Raw genomic sequence first — 16,771 nt, forward strand, 5'->3', positions numbered from 1 at the left:
ACTTAATAACATGCCCTTTAATGGGTTCAAGCCTAGAATAAACCGTCCCCTCCGTAGCAAGTATTGACTATTATCCGGTTGCATGGTAATGAATTAAGTCTCGAAAGCCTGTATAAGCCGGGCATGTCCGCGTAGGACGTTACGCCAAATTAAAAAAAAAAACAGATAAGTAGATATATTTTGTGTTACAAATAATTTTATTTACTATAATTTCACATACGCAAGCATGCAAAGTGATCTTTACAACTAAAATTTACTTTAAGCTTAACTCTAATATGGGTTTGTTTCAATCAAAGACTAATCAAATGTTTCTCCTTTTGCTTATTAGTTTAACCTAGGTACCGCTGCATGAACGTTCCTACAACTCGCACGACAATGGCACTATCGCACTTTCACTGTTGAAGGAGATTTTTAGTCTAGACTACTTCAATTTGTAAACTACTATTTTACACTGAGAACCGCTAGCGTGTTGTTTCCATATTTTCTTTTCCGGCACGATTCAAAATCGTAGATGGAAAAAATAGAACGGGCAACACATATACGCTGCTGATGGTGGATTTTAGTTTTGTTATTTTTATTAATATTGTTTATGGGACTTATTAAATGAATTTATTTAATCATCATAATTTAATGTAAGAAAATGTATTTGAAATAAGATAAAAAATCTAGGAAACTCAAACAGTATTTTTGTATTACGATGGAATACGATTAGTTTTCCGTGTTGAAAGCAAATTCCTTAATTTCTAATAAACAGCGGCCATACTCTTCCAAAATCATTAGTTCTGAGGTACGCATACTGCAGCCACGTTTCAAGCATTCGTCTGCTTGGGCAACCATGCATTGGACAGTAGCTTCTATCACGTCCATCGTCATAAAATTGTGAGGTTGCTTAGCCGGCGGTAATTGGGACAAATCTGCATCCAGAATGGATGATGACCGTTTCAGTCCAACGGAGTTCATGCTAGAATGTGCTACTCCTGTATCAGAATCAATTTTGTCAGGTACGATCAAAGAAACATGTCTGTGTCCATCATCAATTGATTTTCTTGATGCATCATTTGAGGAGTAGTAGTCATAATCCAAAGTAAATTGGTCAGTGTTGCGGCATCCTGTAGAAGGGCAAAAAATTGGAAATATTGGCAGCATTTAGTATCTATGAAATAAGAAATAGGTGACTTTGTAAAAGATGAAATGACGGCGTACCAACACATTTACAATTGCTAGAGCAAGCAATTTTACCCTCGTAACACTCGCAGTAATTTTTTAAACATCCAGACCGCTTACAATTGCACCCCTTTGTGTGTAGCCTTGTTCCATCATCTATCGAGCCGATTGAACCAATCTTTGGCCTTGAGTATAAAAAGAGAGGATTTTTTTAAAATAAATATTTACCGTATCAAGGGATAGAAAATGAACTTGTGCATACTTAAAGGCATTTGGATTGCGCTCCAGAGTTGAACGAATTGCTTTCTGTCGCTCGTTGTCATGATCAAATGTGTTGAAGCAATCTTTGCAGTTACAGTTGTAACAATACTCGCCATTGGCAAAACAATCGCAATAAAGTTTTAAGCACTGCGACTTTGTGCAGTTGCATGGCCGCTTTTTATATGCTTCGTCGGGAAATCCATACACAGTAGACGTTTGTGCCCTCGATGTATCCTTGGAAGTATCTGTTCCCTTTATGTTACTACCGCTCGAGCTCCCAGAATTATTCGTATTTGCTTTGATAGTATCGATAACATATTGTTCTTGTTTGCGCACATCCGCTTTCACAACGACCTTTTCAGGCGCAGCACCACCGTTTGATACTGCTAGTGGCTTCTGAGAGACAAGTTGAAGATTATCCTTGCTGTCCATATGTTTACTATCTTCCTTCGATAACACAATGCGTGCTGTTCCACTATTGCTGTCGGAGTTTAGAATAATTTTCCTGTTTGTTGATAGCACGGATGGTTTACCGATACTTGACGTCGTTGGCATCGCCGCTAAATTTCCAGCACCATTCCGCACAACGAACGTTTTATTATTTTGCATTATAATTTTAGGTGAACCGGTTTGAATGGCGCCACTGATTCCAGTTGAGGAAACTGCAGTGCCTGTGGTAGCAGCGACAGAGCTGGAAGCGCTGTTGTGTATTTTGCTTGGTGATTTCAACACTATTTTCTGTACTGTGCCACCGCTAGTCGTTGGTCTCTGATTTAACAATCGTACATATTGTACCCCTTTGCCACCAGGTAAGGTGACCGCGTGTAATCCACTTGACGGAGCGATTATTTTTTTCGTCACCGTATTTCCAACACCTGGCTTAAGAATAACTTTCTGTACGTCGGCTCCTCCAATGGTAATATTTTGCTTCGTTACATTCGGCGTTCCGGCCAATGGACCTGGTTGAGCTACAGCTGGTTTTGTCACACGTACCACTGTTCCTGATGTTAATGGCGTTGTTTGGGATGCCATTTTTATGGCACCACCAGCAATCGTTTTCATTGTGATTGTTTTGCCAACAGTCATCGTTTTCAATCCCGCTCCAGACGATGCGGACATGTTTTGAGGCTGAATATGCATCACTCGTGCATTTGTATTCACCACCACTCGGTTAGTTTGATTTGGCGGATTTGCCACAGGACTAGAGACAGAGATTACTTTTTTCGTCGGTCCTGATTTGTTAGACACGTTCACGATCATCGTACCGTCCGAATTCAACAACCGATAGGATGTAGTTGCCGCCGTTGAAGGTAGGGAGGGCCGTGCAGCGTTCAGCAATTTCATTGGCGCAGTCGTTGCAGTAGATGATTGTGGTACCATCATTACTTTAGAGGTAGATCGTTCTATCCCAGAATTGTTGCCGACTTTTTGCAGCCCCGGAAGTGATACCACATGTTGAAACGTTTGCACTGTATTGCTGATATCGGGCAATAGAGTCCGGCTTGGTTTTTCATCATCTTCGTAATTTTCATATTCCTTTCCAATAGAAAACAAAACATGAAAATATCAGATAGCATTAGATAGTGAAGTAATCTATAAATAATCACACAAAAAACTTTTTCCGAAATTACTAACCTCATCAGTGGACACTTCGGGTTGATTAGTTTCTTCTACTAAATCTTCTAAATCAACATCCATAGCACCATGTTCCACCTCTTCCTGCTCGTCCTCCTGTTCCTCTGATGTATATTCCACCATGTCCTGCGAGTCAGCATAGGACTCGTCCTCGATGTCTCTTAAATCCTCCATATTCTGCAATGGTTGGACAAACTATATCAAAACAATAACAAAAAAAGACCATCATAATGTCAGTCGGCTATGGTATCCATGTGCAAATTTATAATGGTGTAATCTTTGTTACAGTTTCCATGAAGGCATGCAACCACACGTTTCGAATTGCACAAGTGTGCCCCACACTTATGTTCTGTTTTTTTCGGACGGATGTAAATAGGAACATTTCATCCAACATCCACACCAAGATCCATTTTGAATCTTTGAATTCAAATTCAAAACAAAAACAGCTTCTTTGCCCTGTGTCGAAGCAGGGAGCTGTCCAAATGTATGATTGAAAGTTTATCCACGGGTACCATTTTTGAGTGTGTCGTTGTACGATTTTGCGATGGTGATTAAAATAGTAATTTGTACTTACCATCAAACGAGAGATTGCTTAAAATCTGTATATGTAGCACGGATTTCAATACACGCGGTAAGCTGTATCCACCATATATAAACCTGTATCCGTCAACTTTATCAATAGCACGTACCCGTGCAATGTTTTTCTCTACACTCGATTATGCAGTATCAATGTCCAAACTTACGCCAAACCTATTAATACACAACCATTTTTAAATGTGCACAATATCAACGTCAACTTATTGTAATAATGTGCATAATCATCACACGGAAGGAAATGTTTCAATAAAGATCGCTACTTTTGAGCCTAGTCGGTTTTTCTTCGCGATTTCTCACCCAAAACGACGCGTATTTATTTACGAACGAATCGGTTTATTTCACGCACTATTCAGACACGTTCGATGATGTGCCTTGTTTAATAAAAGTTACAGTTTACTCCTCTGGCTCAAAAGTGTCTTTATAATTCAATAGGCGAAATAATTTTTAAAAATAAATTTGTTTTCTCCGTTTTTATTCGCTCTGTATCATTTTCTTCCGATGCTATGTCGTGATGTCAAAATGCTCCGTCGAATTCGATCACTGGTTCGAGTACGACGCTGCTGCCATCGAGCACCGTTGTCAAGATTGTTAGATGTGATGTAGTCCATAGCCTCGTCATTTTCTCGTGAAGCATTATTTGTTTTGCTTGTTTTTAATACAATTGTTGGGATAATTTAATACATGTTCAAATTTCCACACCCCTCACCGTGACCATAAACAGATATTGCTTGTAAATGTTTGCATTTCGCATTTGTAAACAGCCATGGTGATGTGGCTCTACAGTAGAACAGCAACGCTCATTTATATTCCTTTTGTCATCTGTACAAACACATTTAAATGTTAACATATTGAAGACACTCAACTTTCGATGTTTGTGTGTGTGTGTTTTTTTTTCAATAGTCCTTTTGTGATTAGTTAAGTCCCGTCGAGTGCACATATTTTAGATATGACAGGCGGAACAAACAAAAAATCGCTACTTGAAATACCAGGCCGAAGCAGCTCGAAAGCTCGAATTTTAAAATTAAACATGTATAAACCTTTAATTCAATATTAATTTTGCGACCACAGCCCATAGTCTTCACAGCTCGAGCAGATCGACTTATTTAGACGGAAGTCGATCTAATATTCAAACCTCGTTTCTGAGAAAATTATGGCACGATATGTCGAACGGATTTGAATTATTTTAGTTTTAATTAGAAGTTGCATCTGTGTCCACCTATTCGTGAAACACAAATACCCCAAACCACTGTATAATTATCGAATGAATGTTCAATTTCAAGTGCAAACGATTTCACATTTGTTTACTGCTTACCTCACATCTCCATCAAAAGCTTCCTTTTTTGCGTTACGACCTACGCGGGTATGCCTGCCTACATACATACAGGCTTTTGGAATTCAAAAGTACCACGCATCCGGATAGTCAGTTCTACGAGGGACGCTCCATGCGAGACTTTAACCCACGACGGGCATGATGTTAAGCCATACGAGATAACAAGTGGCTTTTGCTCAAATAATTGGACCAGTTAAAAAAATACTTAAATTTAGACTAAAATATACGAATTCCGAAAAACTTAGCCCAGCACGCATGCGCAAGTCAATTACCAAATAGATGTCAACATTGTTGCATCATTAGCAAAAGGATTGCTCTGGTGTGAAGATCAACTTGGCCACACGTGGATAGAAAATTAGTAAATTGATTAAAGTGTAATTCCGTCCGTAAAATATGGAAGCTAATTGTGGATATTGTGGTGTACCAGCAAAGTTAAAATGTACTGGTTGCCAACAAGTGTATTATTGTAATCCTGATCATCAAAAGAAACATTGGAAAGCTAAACATAAGCACGAATGCGTAAAACCATATGAGGTGATCTATATTTTACGTTTGCTGTCCATATCAGAACAACAATATGTTCTCATTGCTCGATAACTAATATACACATTGCGACCAGCCACTTTGAGATACGAACGGGATTGATGGGAGTCGTAAAAATCCGTTCCATATCTATGCAGCATGTGGCATTTTCTTAACTAAGTTTAAAAATAGAGTGACCGGCTCTTTTAACCTAGTTCGTATGAATGTATTGCCATGTATATGAGAACCTTTAATAATGTGCATCATCGATATCCGGGAGTTGGGAATCACATTAAACGCGGAAATGAAAAGAAGTGAAATTTATAAATAATTTAAATTATTTCTTGCTACGTATGATGCTATTTTTGTATAACCACTGCCTACAAAATACAACCATTATTCGATATTATTTGTCTAGATTGGTTACTGTTATAAATCTATATCCAATAAATGTTCAATATCGAAGCAGTTCCTTTGGAAGAAAAAGATAATCTAATCAACTGTTTCTATTTCATATATGCTCTTCTCTTTCATTGAGTTTACAGTTGACCAAAAGTGATGAAATCGGACGACACTTTGTGGCGACCAAGACAATTGAAAAGGATACCATACTATTTTCCGAGAATCCGCTAGTTATAGGGCCGAAATGGAATTTAGTCGACTACGAACAACGATCGACGGTAGTACCATGCGTTGGATGTTTTACGGACTGTCAGCTGGGCCAGTTCTACTGTGAATTATGCCGTTGGCCGGCCTGCAAACCAGACTGTCCCGGATTAGTAAACTCCAACTTGCATGGGCTCGAGTGCGGTGTGTTGCGTTTTGGTCGACCTCCAAAACCTGGGGATGATCCGGAAATGTTCTTCGATTATTATAGGTATGATGCATTATTGGTGCTGAAATGTTTGGCCCTACAAATTCGCAATGGAAACTTATTCGACCAGCTAATCAACCTTGAGAGTCATTACAATGCGCGTAAAAATACCCGCTATTACGCGGATGCTGACGAGCGTGTCGTTTCTTATTTGTTTCGAAATTTTCTCGATCCCCTGCAAAAACTGGAGCGTAAAGAGGGCCAAATTGTTCTTAAAATGTGCGATCGCAAAACGCTCCACATGATTGGAGGCATACTAGAAGTTAATGCTATGATTATTCCATTGTCAAATGGAAGAGAAATTTGTGGCCTATACCCGATGGGTTGCCTGCTCGAGCACAATTGTATGCCAAACTCGTTTTACACGTTTGATTGCTCTAAAGGAATGAAGCTAACCTTCAAAGCTGGTAGGGACATACAAAAAGGTAAACTATAAAACACTATCGTATGTTTTACGTGTTCAATAATTCGCTATTGTTTTTGTTTGCAGGTGAACATATAACCACTACCTATACCCATTCGCTATGGGGAACGCAGCTTCGCAGAGAGCATCTGAAAACGAACAAATACTTTGCTTGCAAATGCAACCGGTGCTCTGATCCGACTGAATTTGGCACTTTTTTGAGTGCGTTGCGGTGCATGGGTATAGAGAATGAGCCATGCGGAGGCTTTCAACTGCCAATTAATCCACTTGCTGAGGACAGCGACTGGAAGTGTAACAGATGTCCGGTACAGATTACACACGATCAAGTTAACTTCCTGATGTCCAAGATAGGGGAAGAGGTAGATGACGTGATGAGTCGTAAGTCTTCTGTAAAAGAGTTTGAGAATCTAATCCATAAATTGCAAAACTTCCTGCATCCAAATCACTTCCATCTACAAACACTGAAACATTCATTGATCCAAATGTATGGACGCTTTCCCGGGCATCGTTTGAACGAGCTTTCCGGTGAGATATTACGTACAAAATTAAAAATGTGTCATGAAATGATAACAATAATCGAAGTGCTCGATCCAGAATCTTTCCGATTAAGTCTATACGCCAGTGTGGTTTTACTAGAACAACATGCAGCCCTCATTGAGCTACACAAACGCCAAAATTCTCTCACTGAGTCTAATGTGAAGGATGCCCTCAGTGAAGCTTTGCAGATTCTGGTGCGTGCTAAAAATATTTTGCGGAACGAAATGGGAACATTGCAAGGTAAAAAATTAATGGAACAAATAGAAAGCGCTTTAGAAAATGTAAAGGCGCAATCTGGCACTAAATAAGCGTATCCATGTCCGTTTCTTTAAATTCATTTCTTTTTATAACATTTTAAATACGACTCATTTCAATAAACGCGTTAAAATTCTATTTTTAAACGTTATTTTGGATTCGTGCTAATTTAATTATTAGTCCATTTTATTCATTTTCCTTCGTTACAATTATCGGTTCATTCAGTTTCACCCACAACAATGCACTATTTTGCATTTATGCTATTATATATGAGAAAGATTACTTGAATTGATTGATTTCCTGTCTACACTCTCATACATACAGTAGCGGAACAATATCCGTAGCATGTTAGCTGAAAAATTAATGAAAAATGTACGGAATACATTTATGCTTCTTTTAAATATTGTCGATGGCGGTAAGTAATTCTTTTATAAAAATTCATCAGGTTCGCGAGGAGCATCTAGATCCCGGTAATGAATTACTGGTCGGTAGTCAGGACCTCCCATCCTAAAACAAAGAGAGAAAAAAAGTTGTTTTTGCTCATTACAAAGAAATAAAGGAATGTATGTTGGATCTGTCTTTGTGTGTGTGTGTGGGAGAGAGAGCGAGGAGTAATTGCCTTGAAGGTAATTAGAAAAAAAAGTATAGCTCTAGTTGTATTAGAATCTAGTTGTATCTATCTGTATTCTAGTTGCATGAGTAACTTTCTGTTAATCAGTTGTACTCCCAACACAGTACAACACAGCAGAAATGGTGGTGCGAATTGCACTTACTGTTTGTTTTTTGTTCAATTTATCGCTTTTATATTTATAGCATGAATACCTTCTCACAGGGAGACATGAGAATAAACACAAACAACAACATTTTATTGTATGTTGGAAAGTATCGCTTGCTTACCTAGCGAATTCGGACCATATTACATGGGATCATCAAAAAGAGTCTTATTCAGCTGCAATGTATAATTAGTGTGTTGGATGAATTCTACACATCAATTATGTCTAGAAAAAGCTGTCATTGAAATTCGGCATATCCAAGTCACTATATGCTACGATCGGTCGTCGAGGGTCCGCTCCCGCGTCTCTGTGAGCAAGCCGCAAAATCAATGTCAACCACAAGAGCAGCGCAAAAAAGATGGCAAGTTGGCCGTTGGCAGAAGATTTTATGACCAATGGAACAATTGTCATTTTACGTATCGTAATCCAAAAAGAGGAAAAGAAAAAAAGAAAAAAAAAACGGATATGCACAATCAGTGATGATGGCGAAGAAGCTTAATTTTAAGATGTTTTTAAATGAAATTGGGATGTGCCGATCATACTCACTAAGATTGAAAAAATGGAACAAAAGAAAAAAAAAACAATTTTAACTAACCTTCCTCCACGGCCAAATCCTGCTCGTCCACGAGGATTTGGGGCCATCATTGATGCGGCAGCGTATGAAGCGTACATGGGTGCATAACTATGGGACATTCCAAAGGGTTGGTTGCGATATCTATACAAAGAGTACGTATTTTAGAAAACCAGTGACAAAGAACCATTAACATATATTTACACTTCAAAATACTACTTACCCTCCTGCACCGACGCTTGTATTAGCAGTAGCCGATGTTGCACCCTCAGATCCGGGTTTCTTGGCATTACCTGGATGTTCTGGCAACTGAGGTCTCTTTGAATCTTTGAGATAGTTGTTGAAGTATTCTACTTCCTTACGCACTTCTTCTACCTTTTCCGCGTGTTTGTTAAAAATGTGTTTACGTACAAAATCTGGACCTTTGAATTTTTTCCCTGACAAAGGACATAACCACTTATCCTTCGCTAACTCCTGAGTGTTTGCGGTGATAAACTTTTCCACTTCCGCTTCGGCATCCTTTGCACCGAGCTTTTTCATATCGGTCTCGTCTATATCGACCATTCTGGTAAGGAAAGAAGCCATTTTACCTTCAAATGTGCGAATATATTCCTGAATTTCGTTGCTCATCACTTTGCTCTGTGAGGGTGGTCCACGAGCGTGAATAATTCCGCATCGATTAGGCATTTCGTCTTCGTACGGATATTCACAATGGTTGTAGAAATCGACCGAATGCACAATCCGCAAATACAAGATCAATCGATCGAGCACTTCTATCAACTGAGGATCGCGCTCAATTAACTCGCCCTCCGAAACCTTTTTGCTGTCCTCCGACAAACCTAACAGCTCCTCTTCTTCTGCCGATGCTTCTTCGATCAAATAATCGGTAATGTTTTGCAGTACTGGATTTTTTGATTGCAAACCAAATGATTCTTCGGGCTGAACTTCTGATCCATTTTTATCTCCAGCTTCTCCCGTGCCAGATGCTGCTGTCGGAGTTTCTTTCCACAATCCCCATTTGTCGTCCAGGTTGTGCGCTATCTTTGCACCGAGTTTAATATCACTGCGTACAACAGTTTTGTGACAGGTGATACCGTTTACTGGGCGCACTCGTCGACTTAGATCTTTGTTGACTATTGCGCCCAGTTCACAATCTCTCAGACGAATGTTGTTCAAGTTCCAACAAATTTCCTTGATGTTCACTTCACGCTTGAACGTTACCCAACCTCGTCGGAACCACCGACGTTCTAGCAGAGGATCTGCGATTGCTACGCGAAGAAATCCGTTGTAGCGACGACACATAGCCTCCACTTCGGCCTTCGTGATGGACGGAGCCAAATTTCGTAGGAAAATTGAACTCGTGCGATGCAGTGCTCGCGATCCACCATCTGCAGGATCTTTCACCAAATCAATAGTTTCTGCTTTAGACTCGCCTTCCTGTTGTGATTTTTTATCACTGTTCTCTTTGTTATCATCGTTTACGGGGTCAGAACTATTCTTGTCTTTCGTGGTTTCTTCAAACTCATTATGTTCCTTGTTCTGGTTGGCATTATCATCTCTATCATCAGCCGTGTTTAGATCTTCCGCGTCGCATACGGGTTTACCTTCATCTTCTTCCTGATCTCGATTAATGTTGTCCATCGTATCTGCCGAATGTGATTTTTTTTCCTCTTCTGGGATTCGTATATTTTCTTCATCTTCATTATCCTCTTTGTTCATACGCTCATCTTTTTCTTCCTCCGATTCACTGGAAGACGATGAAGACGATGATGATGAACTTGAACCAGAATCAGACCTACTTCGTTTCTTTCGATCTTCAGATTCATTTTTGTGTGCTTCACGTTCCACTTCGTCAATTTCTTTCTCGCTTTTTTGTGCATCACTCGATTTGATCTTGTCACCATTGTCATTTCCATCGTCCATGGATTTGGATAGTTCCTCTTTGATTTTAGAATTGCCATTTCTTGCATCTTCTTCAGACTGCGGCACACTGAGCTCATCTCTTTCTGCCTCTTGTTTAGAAGAATCTTCCTCCATTTTGACGGCTAATTCTTTAGCCGGTGCATCCACTTTCGATTCGATTTTAACTTTTTCCTCGTTTAGTGTAGCGGGCGTTCGAGCAGCCGCTTCAACTACCGAAGGCTTTATATCCAGCACTTTTAAATCATCTTCAGTGCCTCCTTCCAGTTTAATAACCACCGTATCAAGCAAACGAAGCAACGCGTCGGTGTTGGAAGCATCGACAGACACTTTTCCGATTTCTTTAGACTTGAGTAATTCTAAGAATACTTCACACCGACGCTGATGAGTAAACATAATCGTTAGTGTTATTAAATCCATCATACGGTACAAGTTTAAAATTACCTTCAAAAATGACAGCTGTTCTTCCTTTCGCTTTTGCGATTCTTCTGGATGATATTTGATCTTAAACCTGTAAAAAGCCGTGACATAACCATATATAAATATAAGTGCAATTCCAAGCTCATCAATATACATAAAATATAGTTCCAGAATAGAAATGCATTTGTAGATATACTGTAAATGCAAATGCTATTGTGTATAATGACAAAAATACCTAAATCTCAGCGAAAAACGTCATACTACAAATAACCTAGTTGACGTGTACATGTATCTCGTTTCAATATTCAAAAGAATTATTAATTAATTAAAAAGAATAATTATATTGAAATTTAAGTGCTATCACCATAATGAGATTTGCGATATTTTGAACGAAACGAAACAATCAAAACACGCACTGAACCGCAATGGACACATATCAATGTTATGTTTTTTTTTCGCGAAATTTATTCAAGCAAGATGCTGATTGTGTTTATTTAATTATAGTTTGTAAAAAAAGAAGATGCATAATAAAGTCAACTCTTCCCTGGTTTTCTTCTTTTTAGTACGGGTTTCCAGCATTTCATAGCTGGATATGGGTTATTAATGAAGTAGCTGTTTGTTTCATACACATAATGTTAAAATAGTAAATACCTCTTTTGGTTTGAATTTGTTTTGCTTATATCATTTGTTTGCAGTTATCCACGTAGCAGTAGAATTATTGAACGCGTAGTTAATCGGCGTTATACATATATTGATTTCGAGATTTGCATTGTAATTCGCGGAGGTATGAAGTTAATGTAGTCAAAAAAGAACACCGGCATTGCTCGCCTGTGTTAGATCGCATGTTTCGGAACCCTATATCATATCGAAAGCCATACTTTGACGAGTTTAAATCATTCGCGGCGGCGGAACAAACGCTATCTATTTGCTGAACTGACAACTAGAGCATTCGCACTTGCGATTAAGGTTGAAGGATGAAGACAACGATTACGCTGGTCTAAAGTTATGTGCAATACAAGCCACTGCATAGTTTCCCGAGATTGAGCATTACTTTGGATAGATTGCTGCATGTAATCCATAAAGATGTTTGCCAAATTATTGCTTCAATCAAGTAATGGCCAAATCCTTACAGAAAACTATGCATTGCATGTCTGATGCACTCACTATCGATGACCAATAATCAACGCTGTTAAGGAAAAAATATGATTAGAAATATATATATCCATATATATATATATATATATATATATATATATATATATATATATATATATATATATATATATATATATATATATATATATATATATATAATATTACAAACATTTAATATTTAGCGGCACATTAATAACATATTAGTGCAATCGATATTTTTCATCATGGTGAATCGTATGAGCATAACACGCCGATTGTAAAAATGTATGAAGCAATCGAAGGTTACAATACCAATTGATCAAACATGAGACACCTGAAAGTATAGCATACCATTCTTCGTCCTTGTGTGCAACGAAAAATTCGTTCATCTGCTGTCGCCTAAACTCAAGTTTATACTCGTTGTACTTTGTTATTGCGTCAGAGTCGGAGATCGAATCATCCTGTGTGGCGAGGAACTGTTTCAATGTCATCATGCACGGCTGTGTTTGCATATCTCCTGATGCTACCGGTTCCCTGCAATTTAATACACATTACTGTACACATTTTGCAAAACTGATCGAATTTGCACTATTACCTTTGATGTGTCGCATGTTGATGGCCATAAGGACCGACAGTTGGATGCATTCCAAAGTGATCATGTGCGTAACCGTACATTCCATAGCCATCATGTGCTAAAATATAATAAAAATAACAACAAGAACAATTGCTCAAGTCAGTTATGTGCGTCGAAATAAATCGTTTGATAGCACAAAATACTACACAGATCTAATGATATTAAATTGATAGGATTATTAAAACATGGTTTGGATATTTGGTAAAGCTACTAGTGGGAAGGTTATTAGACGAATCTTCCTAGACTGTTGGGTAGATCCGTGCTGCCGTAACGATTGTAGACGACAATCGTTCCTTCATATGCCATGAGCATAATCATTTTCTTTGATCAGCTTTAACATTTAGATTTTTTTCTTCTAAATATTAGCAAACATGCCTCACGATTCGCGAAATTTTAATTTACCTCCAAATCTATGTCGACCTTCATCACCCCATGTATCGCCACGCATACGTTTTACCGTGGGACCTTCTCGAGCTGGCGAATAACCCCTATCTCTAGGTGGAGGTCTGTAGTCCCGGTAATCCTGTCGGGGCCGAACACTAAAATAAAATGCAATTAGGTAATAATTGATTCTGTAACCAATGCGACAGTTTACTATACCGATCAGGCCAATCGTCTCTGCCTCTTGAACGATCTGGTCGGTCGGCACCGCGTCCGTAGCTATCTCCGCCACCACCAGCGCTGCGTTCCCCGCGAAACTTGTCACGACGTTTCCGGTCGTATTCATCATCTGAGTCTCCCATTTTGTTGAGATGATGTAGTTGATACACAGAGTCTCGCTGCAACGAAATTGGGCGCAAATGCTGTTAAGACAGTATAGAAGGTTCAAGAACACAACACATAACCTCAAAAACAATGCATTACACCATGTATTTATAGTTTGCACATAAAGATAGACAATTGGCATTTTAATTTCATCTGAATCGTTTTTGCCAGATGCGATAAAAAAAAACGTAAACATTATCAACAAAGACTGAGCATTTATAAATTCTGTTCATGATTTAGAATCAAATAGAAAGCGTATGTCAAACACATCGTCGCTGAGTTGGGCTTCAACTCTCCATTTTTCCGACTCTACGGTTCAACATGTCAATCAAGGAAAAAACTTACACACGGAATTATTCACACCGTTGGTCGATTTTGTAAAACAAAAAAAACGAGTTGTACGCGGGCTTGGATAAAAAATTAATATTCTCAAAGTGAGTCAAAATTGACCGGCGTCACCACATACCACAGACAGATGGAATGACAGGGTGTTGAAGCTGGTATTTTCCAAATAACAAAAAAAAACTCTTTTTGACCAAGATAAACAGGGTACGGGGTATCGTCTCTACAGACAGAGTGACCAGAACTAACAGATTTTTTTTGTTTAACCGTGCAACCAGACATACCGAAACAATTTCACGCACTAAAGCATAAAAAGTAGCCAACATGGCTGAAACATTTCATGCCTAACCGTTCAAAAAGACATAAACCGACAACGTCGCGCGCGACGACGTCTCGCGCGCGACGACGTCTCGCGCGACAAAAAGTAGCTCAATTTTGCAAACGGTGCTATTTGTTTCGCATTTCTGCTGACGACATTTCTGCTTGGTCCGAAACAATCGAATTACCCGGCGCTCTAGCAGCACTCTAAGGCTGCAAATGCACGACGCGCGTTTCCGCGTCCGCGGAAACGCGTATGACAATACAGCCATATAAGGGCGGTGGAAACGCTTTTTCGCATGCGATTTTATCGGACGGCCTGTCAAATTTTTATATGAGATTTGATAGATAATGTCGGACAACGAAATCGCACGTCCGACGTTATCTGTCAAATCCCATATAAATCTCGTCCGATAAAGTCGCATCCGATCAGCGTTGCCACCGCCCTAAATGAAATGTCATTCGAACGCGCTACCGCGGAAACGCAGAGATGCTCTTGCTGGATATCTCTGCGGAACTGTTATACGCGTTTGAAACGCGCGTCGTGTATTAGCGGCCTACCAGTTTTCGGCACGCTACAGCAGCAGTTTCACAAAAACTGCTCACACATATACATCTTTTTATTATTTTTCATGAAAGTGATGTTATTCTGGTTGATAAACTATCATAGTATGTTACACTATTTTTTATTTGCCGGTTCAAAGCCATTTTTCATAAATATTCGTGAAAATGCAAACATTGATTTTGCTCCTATTTTCGGCAGTTTGTTCCTATTTTCGGTGTATTCTATTTGTCGGTGTTCCTATTTGTAGTGTTCTGATCAAGTTTAAAAGGAATATTCAGCCAATTCCAAGGTGTGTTATTGTTCCGAGCTTCGGCAGGAGCCCACAACATTGAGCTGTCAAAAATGAACATTTACTGTGTACCTATTTTCGGCAGCATTTAAAGTGAAAAAAAAAAAACTTATTTATCATGATTTTAAAATTCTGAACAAGTTAGAATAAATTAAATAAGCATAAAATCTTTATTATACACCACTTTTTCATTGTTTTACTTTTCTGATTCTCTTAATCACAAAACATGCCGAATCATTGGCCGACAGCAAAGCTGCCAAAAAAGCACATTTTTTTTTGATATTTTGAAAAATGCGTAATGAAATGATGTGAAACTTCGTATATGAATAACCAATAAGTACACTTTTACTACAAAATTGTGTTTTTTTAACTTTTTTACCGCATTTGTGCAGAATTTCACGTTTTTAGCTACTCTGCCGAAAATAGGTACACTGCCGAAAACTGGTACAGTTACCCTACGACGGAATAAAAAAATTTTGACGTCGCATCCGATTTTATCTGTCAATGTAATCATGCAGTTTATGTAGGAACAATATGAAATTATTTTTTTATAATGGTTAACCCATTCAAACCATTCAAATTTTCGCAATATGAGCCGAAATAGCGTTTGACAGAAGCGTCCGATAAAATCGCATCGCATGAGCGTTGCCACCTTCCTAACATGACATTGAACATAAAAAATGTATGGGACATGTTCGATTTATTGGTTATCAAATCGAACATGTCAAATCCCATGTATTTTTCATGTTCGATGTCATGTTAGAGTGCTGCTAGAGCGCTGCCTTATCCAGTTTGTTTATGAGCAAGACTAATTCAAAAGTTAAATTAGTAAATTTGAACACATTTTAACTTATTTTTTTGTTTTCCAAAATTTTCAGCTCGCGGGCCGCATTGCTTCAAAAATAACTATGTTGAGGCACCGACAAACCGACGTGACACTTTGAACAAAATTAGCTTCAAAAGTTGTCTCCTAATTTCCAATGAAAATACGTTAAATACTGGCGCCATCTCTATAATGATTCGCTTACTACACTGATACAGAGGAGAAACTGCTACAACCCCTTTTTGTTTTTCTCACATCATTTGTATTGAGTTGGAAACCCATCAAATGATGTTTATGGGTATTTTGTCAAATTATTTGCATAAAATCTTGCCTAACACTTCCTCCGCCATATGTACTTGGAAAAATTGTTTCCATCTAAGGCTCCGACCAGCTCCAGACAATTTCGGAGGCAGCCGTTGGTTCGGAGCCAACTCCGAAGCCGGGTGATTTTACAGATGTTTTCTAGTAGAATATGCCGCCTTAAAACGCGGCTATTCTTTTTCATATAACAATATGTTATGCATTTTTTTACAAATTACGAACAAAATTGGAACTATTTGTTGGAGTTTCGGCTGCATCCACGGCTCCGGAGCCGACTCCGCACCCACAGCTTCACAC

General features: G+C 38.7%; 3 protein-coding genes across 6 annotated transcripts; 1 reads left to right on the top strand and 2 right to left on the bottom strand.

Moving 5' to 3' along the window:
- Nucleotides 1-185: 185 nt before the first annotated feature.
- Nucleotides 186-4,586, bottom strand: LOC121598415 (protein lin-54 homolog). 2 transcript variants are annotated; one of them, XM_041925234.1, is made up of 5 exons: nt 3,635-4,586; nt 3,061-3,255; nt 1,427-2,961; nt 1,204-1,349; nt 186-1,109 (listed from the first exon to the last, which is right to left on the bottom strand). In XM_041925234.1, exons 1-5 carry the CDS (start codon nt 3,635-3,637, stop codon nt 709-711), a joined length of 2,280 nt encoding a protein of 759 aa, XP_041781168.1. In that variant the 5' UTR covers nt 3,638-4,586; the 3' UTR covers nt 186-708. The 2 variants fall into 2 exon arrangements, with proteins under 2 accessions (XP_041781168.1, XP_041781169.1); XM_041925235.1 differs by having other exon boundaries at nt 3,061-3,237; nt 3,635-4,585.
- A 459-nt stretch (nt 4,587-5,045) lies between these two features.
- On the top strand, nt 5,046-7,737 carry LOC121598417 (SET domain-containing protein SmydA-8). Of its 2 annotated transcripts, XM_041925239.1 has the most exons (4): nt 5,046-5,521; nt 6,055-6,808; nt 6,874-7,332; nt 7,402-7,737. In XM_041925239.1, the coding sequence occupies exons 1-4, from the start codon at nt 5,381-5,383 to the stop codon at nt 7,650-7,652; spliced, it is 1,605 nt and encodes a 534-aa protein (XP_041781173.1). In that variant the 5' UTR covers nt 5,046-5,380; the 3' UTR covers nt 7,653-7,737. The 2 variants fall into 2 exon arrangements, with proteins under 2 accessions (XP_041781173.1, XP_041781172.1); XM_041925238.1 differs by having other exon boundaries at nt 5,047-5,521; nt 6,874-7,737.
- A 260-nt stretch (nt 7,738-7,997) lies between these two features.
- Nucleotides 7,998-14,311, bottom strand: LOC121598414 (serrate RNA effector molecule homolog). Of its 2 annotated transcripts, XR_006005550.1 has the most exons (10): nt 14,162-14,311; nt 13,652-13,830; nt 13,454-13,590; nt 13,013-13,109; nt 12,769-12,951; nt 11,308-11,374; nt 9,167-11,244; nt 8,968-9,087; nt 8,497-8,679; nt 7,998-8,106 (listed from the first exon to the last, which is right to left on the bottom strand). XR_006005550.1 is itself a non-coding variant. In XM_041925233.1 (9 exons), the coding sequence occupies exons 2-9, from the start codon at nt 13,792-13,794 to the stop codon at nt 8,028-8,030; spliced, it is 2,904 nt and encodes a 967-aa protein (XP_041781167.1). In that variant the 5' UTR covers nt 13,795-13,830; nt 14,162-14,311; the 3' UTR covers nt 7,998-8,027. The 2 variants fall into 2 exon arrangements, 1 of the variants encoding a protein (XP_041781167.1); XM_041925233.1 differs by lacking the exon at nt 8,497-8,679.
- Nucleotides 14,312-16,771: the final 2,460 nt, after the last annotated feature.

This window comes from Anopheles merus, chromosome 3L (genome assembly GCF_017562075.2).
Source record: "Anopheles merus strain MAF chromosome 3L, AmerM5.1, whole genome shotgun sequence".
Lineage (NCBI taxonomy): Eukaryota > Metazoa > Arthropoda > Insecta > Diptera > Culicidae > Anopheles > Anopheles merus.

Excerpts from the sequence above, each read along its gene's own strand:
- LOC121598415 (XM_041925234.1), bottom strand. Across the intron at positions 1,350-1,426 it reads CGCAATCCAAATGCCTTTAA|GCCAAAGATTGGTTCAATCG; the intron begins GTATGCACAAGT and ends TTTATACTCAAG. Across the intron at positions 1,110-1,203 it reads TAGCAATTGTAAATGTGTTG|GATGCCGCAACACTGACCAA; the intron begins GTACGCCGTCAT and ends GCCCTTCTACAG.
- LOC121598417 (XM_041925238.1), top strand. The coding sequence starts at position 5,381 with ATGGAAGCTAATTGTGGATATTGTGGTGTACCAGCAAAGTTAAAATGT. Across the intron at positions 5,522-6,054 it reads AATGCGTAAAACCATATGAG|TTGACCAAAAGTGATGAAAT; the intron begins GTGATCTATATT and ends TTGAGTTTACAG. Across the intron at positions 6,809-6,873 it reads TGGTAGGGACATACAAAAAG|GTGAACATATAACCACTACC; the intron begins GTAAACTATAAA and ends TTTTGTTTGCAG.
- LOC121598414 (XM_041925233.1), bottom strand. The coding sequence starts at position 13,794 with ATGGGAGACTCAGATGATGAATACGACCGGAAACGTCGTGACAAGTTT. Across the intron at positions 13,591-13,651 it reads AGAGACGATTGGCCTGATCG|TGTTCGGCCCCGACAGGATT; the intron begins GTATAGTAAACT and ends ATTTTATTTTAG. Across the intron at positions 11,245-11,307 it reads AACAGCTGTCATTTTTGAAG|CGTCGGTGTGAAGTATTCTT; the intron begins GTAATTTTAAAC and ends TTTACTCATCAG.